The following is a 15,696-nucleotide window of genomic DNA, read 5'->3' on the forward strand; positions in this document are numbered from 1 at the left end:
CTTTTTTATATTTATTTATTTGAGAGCGACAGACAGACAAAGAGGCAAAGAGAGAAAGAGAGAGAAAGAATGGGAGTGCCAGGGCCTCCAGCCACTGCAAATGAACTCCAGATGCATGCGACCCCTTGTGCATCTGGCTTACGTGGGTCCTGGGGAATCAAGCCTCGAACTTGGGTCCTTAGGCTTCACAGGGAAGTGCTTAACCACTAGGCCATCTCTCCAGCCCTATATTATATATTTTTTATATTTATATTATTTATGTATAGTGCATGCCTTTAATCCCAGCACTTGGGAGGCAGAGGTAGGAGGATTTCCATGAGTTCAAGGCCACCCAGAGACTACATAGTGAATTCCAGTTCAACCTGGGCTAGAGTGAGACTCTATCTCGAGAAGAGAAAAATAAAAGATTTCCAAACTACATAATGAGGTATATTCCTAGAAGTTTCTTGGATCTCATTTTCCTCTCCCTACTCTTCAGGGAGTCATTTTATTACTGTGATTTATCTTTATTGTTTTGATTTGTTGTTCTTTTCTTTTTTTTTCTTACTAGATATGGACATATTTTGCATGTAAACATCACATGTTGGTATCATCCTTTCCCTCCTCCCTGCCCCTTTAATGAAGAGTACTTCCTCATTGGGGATGCAGGTCAACCATGTGGGGATTGTGGGTCATGCATTATGGGGCAACAGTCAGTTATGGGTGAGAGGCAATATCCCAACTGTGGCTCTAACAATCTTTCCCTCCCCCTCTTCCACAAAATTCCCTGAGCCATGCTGGGAGCATTGTAAGTCTACATCAGTGATGGGCACTTGATTTATTGTTTTTAAAAATACTTTATTTATTATTTATTTGAGAGAGAGAAAGAGAATGGGCACATGAGGGTCTCTAGTCACTGCAAATGAAGTCCAGACCACTTTGTGCATCTGGCTTATGTGGGTATTAGAGAATCAAACTTGGATTCTTAGGCTTCACAGGCAAGTGCCTTAACCTCTAAACCATCCCTAGCCCTGCTTTTTTTTTTCTTTTTTTAAAAATTATTTATTTATTTATTTGAGAGAGACAGACACGAGGATCCCTGTGAATTAAAAGTCACCCTGAGACTATGTAGTGAATTGCAGGTCAGCCTGGGTCAGAGTGAGACCCTACCTCGAAAACAAAATGAGGTGCCCTGTGGCCTCCATATATATCTATGCACACATGTGCATGCATACCCACATGAATGAGCATGCATAAGCACATTAAAAATGTAGTCCTGGGCTGGAGGGATGGCTTAGCGGTTGAGGCATTTGTCTGCAAAGCCAGAGGACCCAGGTTTGATTCCCCAGGACCCACGTTAGCCAGATGCACAAGGGGCACATGCATCTTTAGTTTGTTTGCAGTGGCTGGAAGCCCTGGTGCACCCATTCTCTCTCTGTCGCTCGCTCTCTCTCCCACCCCCTTTTCCCTCTCTCAAATAAATAAATTATTTTTAAAAAATAGTTAAAAATAAAATATTTTATTTACTTATTTGAGAGAGAATGAGGCAGAGAGAGAGAGAATGGGCACACCAGGGCCTCCAGCCACTGCAAAGGAACTCTAGAAGCATGTGCCACCTTGTGCATCTGGATTATGTGGGTCCTGGGGAATCAAACCAAGGTCCTTTGGCTTTGCAAGCAAGCACCTTAACCTCTAAGCCATCTCTCCAGTCTCAAATATTAAAAAAAAAAATTTTGGAAACTACAGAGAGTGGTTGTGCACACCTTTAATCCCAGCACTCAGGTGGCTGAGGTAGGAGGACCACAATGAGTTCAAGGCTACCCTGGACTACATAGTGAATTCCATGTCAGCCTGGGCTACAGCAAGACCCTACCTGTCAAATAAATAAATAATATATATATTTTTAAATGTGATCCCTTAGCCAGGCTTGGTGGCGCACACCTTTAATCCCAGCACTTGGGAGGCAGAGGTAGGAGGATGGCCATGCCGGATATGAAAGCACACACCTTTAATCTGGGCACCCGGGAGGTAGAGATTGGAAGATTTGTATGAGTTTGAGGCCAGCCTGAGACTACATAGTGAGTTCTAGGTCAGCCTTGAGGCTAGAGTGAGATCCTGCCTCGAAAAACCAAAAGAAAAAGAAAAGATGGTCCCTGCACTGTGCTCTGTCCTCACAGATTGTTTGTGTGTGTGTGTGTGTGTGTGTGTGTGTGTGTGTGTGTGTGTGTATGGTATAATAACATAATACCTCTTTGGGCCGGGTGTGATGACACATACCTTTAATCCCAGTATTTAGGAGGCAGAGGTAGGAGGATCACTGTGAGTTCCAGGCCAGTCTGAGACTACATAGTGAATTTCTGGTCAGCCCGGAGTAGAGTGAGACCGTACCTTGAAATAATAATAATAATAATAATACCCCTTTGGGTATTATAAATAAGAAATTCTTTTATTGTCACCAGCTGCAGCCACTGTCTCCAGGGAGGGAGGAGATGCTTCTCGTTTTGTGTGGGGCGCTGGGAAGGGAAGAACCTCCTGCTGTGTGTACCCCTTTGTAGTCATTGGGAGGCAAAGGTGGAGGTCTGGATCAGGCCACACACTGATCTCCAGGCTTTTAGGGCCACAGTGGGTTAAGATCTTCTGAAGCAAATAGTTGAAAAAGGACTCAAAATATGCCTCTGGGCTGGGCATGGTGGTGCACGCCTTTCATCTCAGTGCCAGTGAGGCAAAGATAGGAGAATCACCATGAGTTTGAGGCCACCCTGAGACTACATGAATTCTAGGTAAGCCTTGGCTAGAGTGAGCCCCTGCCTCAAACAAAAATGCCCCTGTACCACCACCACCCCTTACAGCCCTTGAGAAGTTATTTTTGGGATGACAGCCTCATCTTTTAAAATACAAAGACAAGGATCTGGGAAGATGGCTTAGCGGTTAAAAAGGCGCATATATAGTAACAGAGCACAATTCTGACGTGTTGTGTAGGGGTGTGTGGTTCATAGGGAGCTGTTGTCATCAGTGAAATTAACTGTTTCAGCCTACTTATTGAGAGTCTTTTCTTACACTATAACCCTGGCTGGTCTCAGACTCACGACAGTCCTGCGTTAGCCTCCTGAGTACTTGGATTGTAGATATGTACCACCATGCACAGATGTTTCAGCAATATTTTTGAATTTTTTGTGCACGTGTGTGCACACGCACATGCACACACACACTCCAGGTCCTCTTGCCACTGCAAATGAACACCAGATGCTTGCACCACATTTTACATCTTGCTTACTTGGGTGATTTGGGAATTGAACCCTGGCCAGCAGGCTTTGCAAGCAAGCTCCTTTGATTTCTGAGCCATCTTCCCAGCCCTATTTTTTTTTTTCAAAAGCTTCTCATTGAGTCAGTATAAAAGTAAAATACTGTGCTGTGAGTCCACTTACTGCATTAGGGCAGCACAGGCCCCAGGAACGGTCGCTTGTGCTTGGGCCCTCCTCTGTGTGTTCCCATGAGGCAGCCTCGGCCCCAGCTCAGTGAAACAGCTCTGCATGCTGGAAAGACAGCGTGCCTGCCATTGCGTGCTGAGGCTGTACTGCGTCCGACAGCTAGCTGGGATTTGGATGTGGAGAGGAAAGAAGGGACTTTAACTAGGGGATGAGGGGGTGTCTTAGGGAGGAAAGGAGTCCTGGGAAGTGGGGGCAGCTGGTAAGGACTCCTGGTCAGCCTGAGGGCACTAGGAAAGTGCTTGGAAGCTGTGAGGGTGCAGGAGGTGGGAGAGGGGCAGAAGTGGGGGTGAGAGGGCAGAGAACAATCTTGCTTTCTGCTAGTTTGCTTAGGGCAAAACCGTCTGTCTTGCTTGGCCTATAGAAACATGGTTTATTAGTGGCTTTTAGGGTCAGAAGATAATATTTTTGGCTCCAAATGATGGGAAAGCCTTTGAAAAGCAGAAGAATGTCTTTCCTGTTGTCCCAGTAAGCCAATTTCTTGCAACTAGTTTATGACTTCAGTACTTAGCAGATTATTTGAAAGCTCTTTTGGGGGTAATCAGGGAAGGAAAAAAGGAACACATACAAATGCTTCCCACTCCACCCACTTCCTTTTCATAGCAGGAGCAAGAGCCCATTGGTCATACCACAAGCCATGTTTCAAAGCCCAAGCCTAAGGAGGAGGTTTTCTTATTGACACCTCATTAGGCTGAGACCTGAGAAAACATTTGTTTGATCCTGATTGAGGCCAGGGCCAACATTTAATCAAATATTTTCTTTATGGGCTGAATTCTAAAATAGGAGGCAATAGGTCTTTGCTTTGCTTTCATATGGTTCAGAATGGCACACACATGCCCTTAACCTCATGGTACGATGGTATGGTGAGAAGGGTTCTTGCCCAGCTTCTAGGCTCGGAAGGAATGGAGCTGATCACTGTTTGCCTATAGACAGTTCCCATTGTCCATCCTTAGGACGGTCTGGTTGGCCATCCACTGCGCAGTACAGCCCTGGGTTCCAAGGCTTCTGTTTTCCGAGGCGGGGTCTCGCTCTAGCCCAGACTGACCTGGAGCTCACTCTGTAGTCCTAGGCTGGCCTTGAACTCAAAGTGATCCTCCTACCTCTCTCTGCCTCTGGAGTACTGGGATTAAAGGTGTGCCTCACCACTCCCAGTGTTTTCTTAAAGTGAATCTGATATATGGTCAGTCATTGGTCTAAGCCTTAGATGATTTCCCTGATGCACAAGCTAGGACAGGTGATAGTTGTAGACATGTTAAGTTTGAAATAATAGCTTGACATCACAAGTTAGGAAAGGAAGAGCCAGGCTGGAGAGATGGCTCAATGGATAAAGGAAAGGAAGAGCCAGGGGAAAGCTGGGGGTGGAGACATAGAAATCATCGTATTGCTGGGCATGGTGGCCTTTGATCCCAGCACTTGGGAAGCAGAGGTAGGAGGATCGCCATGAATTCGAGGCCACCCTGATACTACATAGTGAATTCCAGGTCAGCCTGGGCTAGAGTGAGACCCTACCTTGAAAAACCAATATATATATATATATATATATATATATATATATATATATATATATATATAAAATAATAAATTAAAAACAATCATGTTGCCAGGTGTGGTGGTGCACACCTTTAATCCCAGCACTCGGGAGGCAGAGGTAGGAGGATCGCCGTGAGTTCAAGTCCACCCTGAGACTACAGAGTGAATTTCAGGTCAGCCGGGGCTAGAGTGAGACCCTACCTCCAAAAAAAAAAAAAAAAAATTATGTTATCAACATGGTATTGTCTTGGTGGGGATAGAGGGGTGTTGAGATAAGATCTCGGGTGACCCAGTCTGGCCTCAAACTGACTAAGTATCAGAAGATGATGTTGAATTCCTAATCCTTTGCCTTTACCTGCCAAGTGCTGTGATGACAGGGGTGCTCACCACACCTGGCTTCAATCGGGCATTCTTACTTGAAATCCTAAGGATGAGTTACTGAGATTCAGGAAAGGCCTACAGTGGTGCCATGCTCAGCCTGCTCAAAGCAGTCTTTGTGCACCCCTGAGAAGATGCAGGCGATGACCCAGACTTGACAGCAGGGTGCCGAGGGGCCTCTGGGGAGTGGGGGAGCCTAGACTCCCTCACCACCCTGTGTTCCTCTTCCTGTCTTTCACTTCTCTCCCCAGGGCCTGCTTCCTCTGCTCCATGGTGAGAATGAAACATGACCACCACAGCTCCCAGGGCTCACATCTTTCAGCTGCATCCCAGAGAAGCTGCCTTCTTTTTAAAAAAAGAAAAAGTATTTATTTGAGAGAGAAAAAGAGGCACATAGAGAAAGAATGGGAGCATCAGGACCTCCAGCCTCTGCAAATGAACTCCAGATGCATGCACCACCTTGTGCATCTGGCATATGTGGGTTCTGGGGAATCAAACCCGGGTTGTTAGCCTTTGCAGGAAAGCGCCTTAACCGCTGAGCCATCTCTTCAACCCCAGAGGCTGTCTTCTTGCTTGGTTTACTTCCAAACTCTCTGGAAAGAACCGTGTGGCTGACAAGCTGAGGACAGCTATGTCCAGTGGCTGTTGGGCTGCGCAGTGACAGCTGGAAGTGGAGGGGGAGGTCCATTCCCACAGGAGCTGGGGCTCCAGGCAGACAAAGCTGGTGTGCCTCCCAGACTTCTGAGATGATACAAGGAACTCTGTAAAACCCAGTCCCCAGAGACCGTGAAGGAACGCTGGCTCCACTTGCCAGCTCTGCTATGCTTAGATGGCCCTCTTTCAGAGAGGGCTTTAGCAGAACTGACTTCCCAGGTTGCTTTGGGGGTCTATGTGGCATTTATAAGCTTGGGTGCTTTTCTGGGGAGGTGGTCTCTAGGCTTGCCTAAGTGGAATGCAGCACCTTGAGAGGGTAATGTGAACAGAACACCCATGTCTCTTTTACACCGGTTTCTGCACAGGACGTTGATCCAGTCAGCCCTAAGTGATGGTCGTTGACTCTGCTCAGCCACTCCATAGCTGGTAGTAAGAGCGCATCTGACAGTTCACCGTGGACTCCTGGTTTGGATGTTGGATGAGCTCATCTCCTCCCATGTTCCCATCACGGCTCAGTTGCCAGCTCCTTTACTTGCTTCCTCATGTTCCTATAGTCCATAGCTCCTATGTTAATGGGGACTCTTCCTGGTGAAAATTCAGAGATGGGCTCCACCTTTCACAAGCAAGATGGTATTGGCCTGGAGAATGGACCTCAGTACTGGGTCTTTGGGGCTGTGTTTCTCCAGCTCCTGTCTTTTTTTTTTTTTTAAAGTATTTTATTATTTATTATTTATTAGAGACAGAGGTGGAGGGAGAGAGAGAGAGATTGAGGCCTGGGTACACCAGGACCTGTAGCCACTACAAACGAACTCCAGATGCATATGCCATCATGTGCATCTGGTGTACATGGGATCTAGAGAATCAAACCTGGGTCCTTAGGCTTTGTAGGCAAGTGTCTTAACCACCGAGCCATCCCTCCAGCACAGTCTTATCTTCTCTGTCCTTGGGATGTGCTGGGAACTAGAGTTGCTACAGCCTCTATCACATCTTTGTCACCCAGGAATTACAGGTGACAGCCAGCTGTCTGCTTTGCTCCTTCACAGGTCTCATGGAATGGCTCTGTTTGACAACACGCTTGCATCAGGCCTCATAGGTGGGAAATGAGAGAGGTGCCTGTTCCTATGGTCACAGTGATTGAGAGTCCCCCAGAATCCCTTAGGTCACGGAAAGGGAAGGGCCTTGTGGAGAGAGGATGCTACAAAGGCAAGAGATGCCCAGTGTTGTGATCTGCTGAAGAACCTACCAGAATAGATGGTGAGAGGAGAGGTGGCTTTCAGCTTGATGTCCACAGAGACTCACTACCACCCAGAGGCCCTGTGGTGTTTAGAAATCTGGAAAGCTGTTCCTTGTACAGTGGAGCAATGGCCTAGAATGTCAGAGCCCTGTGCAAAATTTTGCTTTTTGGATCTTGAGTTTACATAGCCATGCAGGACTGCCATAGGGAAATGGTTGACGTGGACGAGCACATGCCTAGACCAGCATCCAGGGACAGGCTCAGAGAACCAGCTTTGCAGTTCTGTTCTGTATGTGGCAGGGTGTTCTTTCCTTAATGACCTGTTTCTGCGAGAGCGTTGGGATGGGCAGAGTGAGGGCGTCAGCATGCTGCTGCAGCCACTGGCCGGATGAGCCAGCTTGCGGGAGAGATGGCTGGACATGAAGCCACAGACCAGCCGGTGGGAAGGGCCTGTGGGTGCTGCTGAGTTGTGTCTAGAATGAGCTCCTGAGGCTGTTCCTTCTAAGAAATCCTAGCGCCTTGAGCCTGCCGGGTGTGTCCTGGGCATTGTATCTTTGCGTCACTGGGCCCATGTGGACAGCCTCCCCTGTTCCCTATTGCAGCTAACAGTTGCTAGCTCCATCTCTGCATGGTGTTTCAGCCCACTGGCCTGCCCAAGGGCCTCAGGCAAGAGTGGGATGGGCCAGAGCTCTTGTGTTAGGCTGGCCTGGTCTGAGTGCTTCTTGATCTTAATCTAGCTGAGCCTCAGGTGCTGGGTCCTTAAAAGAGAGCCACAGAGTTCTTAGAGGGTCAGGTGAGACAAGTTCATGCCAGTGCCAGAGCTGTTTTAAAGAAAAGAACGGCAGTGCAGCATGACACTTGGCCTGATTTCCAGGATGACAGCCACATTGAAGTGTTCAGTGGGAATGGTGAACTCAGAGCTCCTTCCCTGTTAGAAGGTGCTTGATGCACAGATTTGAGTCCTCAGACCTGGTGGGCCACTCTAGCGTCACCTCATTATTCATGGGGCTGATGGGGGCATCCACAGAAGATGCCCCTGCAGGGGGCACCTGGCAGCGGAGGCTTCCTTTTCCCTTGGCTGTGGTTGCTGAGGCAACTTGCACCTGCTTCTGGGAAGTGTGGTGCAAGATTTAAAGGTGAGGCCATGGCGTGTGGTCTTCCCTTTCCTGGCTTGGCTCGGCAGCACACAGCCGTTCATTCAGTCATGCCTGTCAGTGAAGAGTGGAAGGAGAGAGGCCTGTGTCACTAGGACTCCAGGACCCAGATCCTCATGTAACAGCCACCTTGTCTTCCCAGCAGCTTGGGGGAGCTTACCCAGTGTCAGAGCACCTGGGCTTTCCCTCCAGTGACTGTAGCTCCCAGTGGCTGGCTGATGGGAGTTGAGGGAGAGGCCCAGTGAGTAGCTGTGGCGTATCATGCCGTAATGCACCAGCCTGTGGTACCCAGCAGAGGACTTACATATACTAGATAAGTAGACAGTGACGGCTGAGCATCTGCACAGGGAATGGTGACAGGCAACTGTGTCTGGTTACCAGTAGCCCAGAGTGACAGAGCTGCTCAGGGGGCCTGGAGACAAGGCTGAGGCTTGAGGAGGCCGGCTCTGGAAGCCACGCTGGGTCTTGTAGAATTTTGCTTACACAGAGGGGGAGCCAGCAGCAGTTTCAAAGCATGAAACAGACCCAGTTACGACTGCTGTCATCTTTTTTTTTTTTTTTTTGGTGGGGTGGTTAGAGGTAGGATTTCACTGTAGGCCAGGCTGACCTGGAATTCACTAGTCTAAGGCTGGCTTCAAACTCAGCGATCCTTCTATCTTAGCTTCCTGGGTGCTAGGATTAAAGGCGTGTTCCACCACACCAGGCTGTTGTCATCATTTTAGGAGAACAGACAGAAAGCAATGTGGAGAGTGATGAGAATGGAGGACATCAGGGAAAGGCAGCAAACCCATGGGTGCCTGAGACAGTGAGGGCTGGGCCAGACATGGGGTCTGAACTGGGGCAGTAAACTGTGCATGTTGGGGATGGGCAAAGTCTAGGGAAAAAGTCCCTGAAAGTAGAATGGACAGGACTGGGAGGCAAAATGAATCTGGGGGCACAAGGGAGTGGTGAAAGCTTAGAAATGATGTGAGTAACTAGATGGGTGGCAGTGCCAAAACCTGCAATGGGAAGAGGAGGAGGTCGGGTGAGGAGACAGACAGTGTATTCAGATGAGGATGACTGCGACGTGCTCACACCCCCGGAGCCTCTTCCAGCCTCAAAGAGCACTCACCATCCCCCACACCAACGGGGGGGGGGGCACGCAGAGTCCACAACAGACCAGTGTCATCGTGTCAGCGTCACCTTGGGGTTCTAGATCCACGTCAGAAGTAATAGCTGTAGCGCAGAGTGCGGCAGTGAGCGCGGAGCTGCAGACCCTGGCCCTGCTGCCCCGGGCCGTCGGAGCAGCTCTTCAGTTTGGATGAGACAGGGCTTGTTCTGCCCTTTGTCTAGGCTGCAGGACACAGGGTCTGCCTTGTTCAGCCTTTCTGCACTGTGACCCAGCATTGTTCTCTACAAAGTTTACACTCAAAAACTACGTAATTGAATTACAAAAAGAATCACCTACACACACACAAAATCAGAGTTGGGAGCCTGGTGTGGTTGCGCTCTCCGGAGGCAGAGGTAGGAGGATCCCTGAGTTCAAGGCCACCCCGAGACTCCATAGTGAATTCCAGGTCAGCCTGGGCTAGAGGGAGACCCTACCTCGGGGGGGGGGGGGGGAGAAGGTACAAGAATAGCACAGACACCTTGAGGTTGCCCTCTGACCTCTACCCGTCCATATACACAGATACACATGCAAATAAATAAAATCCAAGCCAGGCGTGGTAGCGCATGCCTTTAATGCCAGCCCTTAGGGGGCAGAGGTAGGAGGATCACTGTGAGTTTGAGGCCACCCGGAGACGACATAGTGAATTCCAGGTCAGCCTGAGTTAGAGTGAGACCCTACCTCAAAAAAAACAAAAATAAATAAATAAATGATCAGTTTCAAGATTTCATGTTGGGCCACATCCACAGCTGTCCACAGCCCTAAGCTGGACGCCCCTATAGTAGATGATAACTACTGACCGCCTGTGAGACGGTGGTGCTTGTGTTTAGTGTTAGTGCTGTTGGTGGTCCTATCTGTCTGCACTGGGTCCCATGGCTATTGGACTGGAAGACTGCTATCCCCTCTGTGCCCATAGCAAATGAGAGGCCTGGTCTTACATGTGACGAACCCGAGGAAATTCCTGGGAAATCCTGTCTGTTCTAAAGAGCCCCTGGGCCGATAGGACAGATGACCGTGGAGACATGTCACTGTGGTAAAGTAGCCGTGGCATTGTGATAGGCTTCTGGGCACTTGGAAGTGGGAGTAGAGCTGGTCAGTCAGTGAGGGTGTGTTCTTGGGCATAGTCAAGTCTCAGGGTGGAACTTGCTGGGGGCCAAGGACAGAACATGCTCCTCGTGGTAGAGGTCACTGGGAAGTTCCAGGACCTAATTGTTATGAGGCTGGAGAAGAGCCAAGAGAGAGGCTGATGAGGTAGCCTTAGCTACTGTCCCAGGTGTGGGACATGAAGCTATGAGTAGAGGTTTAGAGTGGGGAGCGGTAGTCAGATTCAGACCTTAGAAATGGCCTTTTGGCTGGTGCGGTAGTGGCTGGAGGTAGCAGGTAGAGTTGGTAGCAGTGGCTAAACCGAAGGAGTGGCCCAGATACTAGAGAGTGGCTAGGTTAAGAGGGAAGGAGGCTGGGTCAGTAGGCCTTGAGACACGTTGGAAGGGAAAACAATGGAGGGTGGACCACTGGGATCTGATCACTGCCTAGTGGAGGAAGGCCAAGCTGCTCCAGTAGAGGCTGAGATATATATAGGCTGGGACAGTTTAAGTTGGAAGGGCATGTGACCACCAGCATCAGCTTTCTCACTAATAGGTGGATCAAGAGCAGAAGTTTAGGAGGCCAGAAGGGATTAGGTGCCAGAGAGGGTCTGTGGAGTGAGGAAGCCTGGACCAGTGGGCCTCTGCACCAGACCCCACTGCCACCAGAGGAGACCCTCAACCTTTAGGACAGAATGGAGGCTCTGACATAGAGATCCGGGCAGGCCTCAGGAAGCTGCCTAGGCTTCATCCATGCATCTGCTCAGGGCTCTCAGGGACTGCCTGCTCTCTACTGGCTGCACAGGTTCTGCAGCAGGCACTCACTGTTCCAGCTCCTCAGGCCCAAAGGTATTGTGTCCTGCTGGGTTTGCCTTAGACGTGAGCCCTCCCCTTTGATGCCAGCTGACAGCCCCTCCTCTGAGGTTTGGTTTGTCTTTCTAACCAGCTAATCTTTTTCATTTCTTGGCCAAGTTACATAAACACTACCAGCATAGGGAGACCGTGGACATCCTTTTGAGTGGTGGCAGGAGGAGCCGCAACAGTCAGGGGAGTATTGAGCTGCTGTCCTAAGACCTGGCAGAGAAGCAGCTGCCTTCTGTTAGCATGGGGCCAGAGGCCCTGGGCTCCTGGGACCAGGCTAGACCATCACACCTGCTCTGGCTGGCTGGAGATAATTGCTAAGAGGATTGACAGCATCTGGGTTGGACCTCTGACAACCTCAGAGTGGGGAGCAGGTACTGAAGCCAAGTGAAGTTTCCTCTGCGCAGACAAAGCCAGGACTGGTAGTGTTCCTGGGCCAGCCTGCTCTGGGCAGACACAGCCAGGACCGGTAGTGTTCCTGGGCCAGCCTGCTCTGGGCAGACACAGCCAGGACCGGTAGTGTTCCTGGGCCAGCCTGCTCTGGGCAGACAAAGCCAGGACCGGTAGTGTTCCTGGGCCAGCCTGCTCTGGGCAGACACAGCCAGGACCGGTAGTGTTCCTGGGCCAGCCTGCTCTGGGGTTGCTTCTACTGCAGTGCACTGCGTGTTGTCACCCAGAGGAGAGGAATGCCAGCCAGGAGCACACCTGAGTCTCCTCCAGACTCTTCTCCAGAGTGGTTGGGCTGGGCAGGCCTGTCCTTTCCTGGAGATGTGTGTGTGTGTGTGTGTATTTCTTTTTTCAATTAGGGTTTTCTTCTAGCCCAAGATGAACTGGAATTTACTATGTAGTTCCAGGGTGGCCTCGAATTCATGGCTATCCTACCTCTGCCTCCCGAGTGCTGGGATTAAAGGCGTGCGCCACCACACCTGGCAGATCTAAGTCTACCTTCTTTATCCATGCAGTGAACCAGTGAACGCCAGGGTTGATCTGTGATTTTGAACTTCTGTTGTTTCTTTGCAGCCACAAAGTCTTTGTTTAAGCCAGGTCTTACAAGGAACAAGCCATGGTGTATAAAATGGATAGAGCAGAGCTTCCTTAGTTGCAGGAGAGTTGAATTCTGGCCCAGGGTGGGCTCTGTTCTACCATCAGAGCACCTCTGCCAGCCTTCACAGAACACAGCATGGTGTCTGCCCCCTGGTCTCTCCGTTCCCAGAAAGGATCCGACCACAGCAGCCTGCCTCTCAGCCAGCCCTGCCTCAGGCTCTGCCTCGTCCCTTGCCTGGGGGAGCTGGCCAGCAGTCTCTTGAGTGCCACCACCCCTTGTCAGTACTTTCTGTGCATTTCTGCCACCATCAGCCCTCCAGGGTGTGGGTCACTATTTCCATTTTACAGGTGAGTACAAGCAGAAGTGGAAATGGGAGAGAGTTGCCCAGAGTCCCTCATCTGGGGAGTGAAGGAGCCTCGATGTAGCTTAGTCGCATGGTGTACATGTAGGCCCTGGGCCCAGCAGTGCGCTGCCTTCCCCAGTGTCTCTGTGGCATGCTTCCATTGGCAAAGTCCCTTTGGCCAGGCTGGAGTCCTCTAAGTAGCCTCCCTTTTTTAATCACCATGCAGGAGGCGGAACCGTCTGAGCCCCGAAGTGCAGAAGCTCCGAAGAAGCCCAAGGCCACCGTTCCGTCCGCCAGCAAGAGGCCCAAGAAGGAGACAAAGAAGAAGCGGTAGAGCAGAGGCCAGCGGCCCCAAGCATCGCTGTGAGGCCCTGGGGACAGCCCTCCTGGGAATCGGCCTCCTGTTTCCTCCCTGCCTGGCCCTGACTCAGTATCTGAAGGGGCCCTGTGACCACAGAGATCTGGACAGTCATGACGGTCCCTAAGCTCCAGCTGGACAAACCACCACTTCCTCTTCCTTCACTCCATAGGGAACCGAAGTGCCCTGTGAGCAGATGGTGCCCCGGGAGGGTTCAGAAGTCAGATCAGCTCCCAGAGCTACATTTTCATACTCGATCCTCAGGTCCAGTTGCCTGGCTTCATCTTGTGGACTCACACTATCGCTGGAGTCATTCTCCAGGGCTCCAAGCACGTCCTTCCCGCCGTTCTGCTCACCACCACCTCTGCCAGTGCTGTGCACAGAGCCAGGCTCCTGTGCAGGCCAGGACGTAGTGGCCGTGCAGTGCCGTGACTTCTAGCTGCAGCAGCCAGGTCCCAGCATACTTGAGGCAAAGAGCTAGCAGAAGGCCTGGGCCACGGAATAGCTAGCTCTAGTTCAGAAAGGATCTGGCTTAATGGGGCTGTGTTTCTTAAGCACAGGCGTTCACTTCCAGACCGACCTTTTTTGAACCCATTATAACACATTCAGGGTGTGCCTTTGACGTCTACTTGTAATCCCCTCCCTCAGTTCTTTCATTCCAAGACCAGTTATGTGCAGAAGCAAAGTCAATAAATTTGTGCATGCTCAATCTATGTGTGTGCTGTCACTGCAGAGGAAGGGAGGTGAGAGAAAGACTGGCTCCTAGGGCAGTGGGACAGTGTGGGTAGGTTGGTCATGATGGGCAGCTTTGGTCAGAGCCAGCTCCCAGGCTGAGCCATTCTGGAACAAGTTTTCAGGAAGGGTCCAGCCAACTGCTTTGTGTGGCCCTTAGTCATTGGAAACGCTTGTGCATATATGTGGGCGAGTTAAAGTTTCCACTGGGCCAGGCTCCACTCCCTCCCTAAGTCCTCGGTTCCTGCTGCCAGAGGAAGACACAGCTGGTCCTCAGAGGCTTGAGAAAGACAGAAGAGTCAAAGGCCTACCACAAAGCTTTGGGTGGGTGTGCTTGGCAGGAAATCAGAATGGCTGGCTCTTTAGTCGGCCAGATACTTCCCCAAGTGTCAGTCAGGATTGATGAGAAACTTGGGGTGGGCATCTGTCATCTTCATTTCAGCCACCAGTTCAGTCTCCTATAGCATGCCAGAGCTGGGACTGTGTGTGACCCAAGACCAAGGCCCTTCCCATGCAGCTGACCAGCTGTTTAGTTGGGTGCACTGGTATACAACTGAAATTCTAGCACTTGAATGTGAAGGCAGGAGGATCATGAGTTCAAGGCCATCCTTGGCTATATAACCAGTTAGAGGCCAGCCTGGGCTACATGAAATCCTATCTTAAAAATAAAGCTGGGAGCCAGGCATAGTGGCACACACCTTTAATCTCAGCACTCAGGAGGCAGAAGTAGGAGAATTGTCATGAGTTCAAAGCCAGCATTGATACTACATAGTGAATTCCAGGTTAGCTTGGGCTAGAGTGAGACCCTTGAAAGACCAAAAATAAATAAATAAATGAAATGAAAAAAATAAAAATGTCCCAGGTTGCTTCATTGGTCTGGTGCTATGAAAATTCTTGCCAAGCAGAAGACCTCGGGTCTCAGGAGAGGAAGTCAAGGGACAAGTCAGCTTGGCACACAGGAGCATGAGAAGGACATCTGAGAATTTCTGTCCTACACGTACCTCGTAGCTCGCAGATGCCAGGCACCAGGGTCAGAGACACTAGGAGCCTTCCTGGAAATCCCAAGGTGACCTGGCATGGTAGGGGACCTCAGACATTCAAACAGGTATAATGTGGGAGTGCTCCAACCCTAGCGAATCTAGGGTGCTATGGGAGCCACCCCTCGGAGAGGAGGGAGCCTGTAGCTCCAGTAGCTAAAGTACTGCCTCAGGGTCCAAGTCCTCATGTCTCAAAGGCTGTGACAGAGAACAAACCCTCGGAAGGCAGAACATCTAGGCCTTCTGCACATAGTTCTCCCCTCATGTTGTGGACAGAGATGGCGACACTGGGCTCACGCAGCTTCTAGGACCTGCTCCTTTCCTGGGTTCCTCCCCATCCCTAGCTCTTGCTCGGAGAATCTCCAGTCCCTAGACTTCTTTTGTGACACCTTCTCCCTGGAGAACTTTAAATGCCTTCTGAGTTACTGAGGGGCTTTGGGAGCAGGAGAGACAATGGATTGGCTCAGATTAGGCTTGAATATCCTGTGATCCACTGTGTATAGATGGGAAAGCCAGGAGAGCGGGGGCTGAGGCCAGTGGGGTAGATTTCAAAGTCAGGGCTGAAGGGATGGCTTAGCAGTTAAGGCACTTGCCTGCGAAGCTTAAGGACCCAGGTTCAACTTTACAGTTCCCACGTAAGCCAGACACACAAAGGTGAGGCAGGTGCAAGGTCGCAC

The 15,696-nt window shown here is 50.3% G+C and overlaps 1 protein-coding gene across 2 annotated transcripts in view; it reads left to right on the forward strand.

The window, feature by feature from the left end:
- The window catches only part of Manbal (mannosidase beta like), a 36,874-nt gene extending 22,915 nt beyond the window's left edge, over positions 1 to 13,959 (forward strand). For both annotated transcript variants that reach the window (XM_045155676.1, XM_045155677.1), the window contains exon 3: positions 13,119 to 13,959. In XM_045155676.1, coding sequence (XP_045011611.1) covers positions 13,119 to 13,226 — 108 coding nt within the window. In that variant the 3' untranslated portion in view covers positions 13,227 to 13,959. The remainder of the gene's footprint in view (positions 1 to 13,118) is intronic.
- The last annotated feature ends 1,737 nt before the right edge of the window (positions 13,960 to 15,696 follow it).

The sequence above is a fragment of the Jaculus jaculus genome, chromosome 8, assembly GCF_020740685.1.
Source record: "Jaculus jaculus isolate mJacJac1 chromosome 8, mJacJac1.mat.Y.cur, whole genome shotgun sequence".
NCBI classification, from domain to species: Eukaryota; Metazoa; Chordata; class Mammalia; order Rodentia; family Dipodidae; genus Jaculus; species Jaculus jaculus.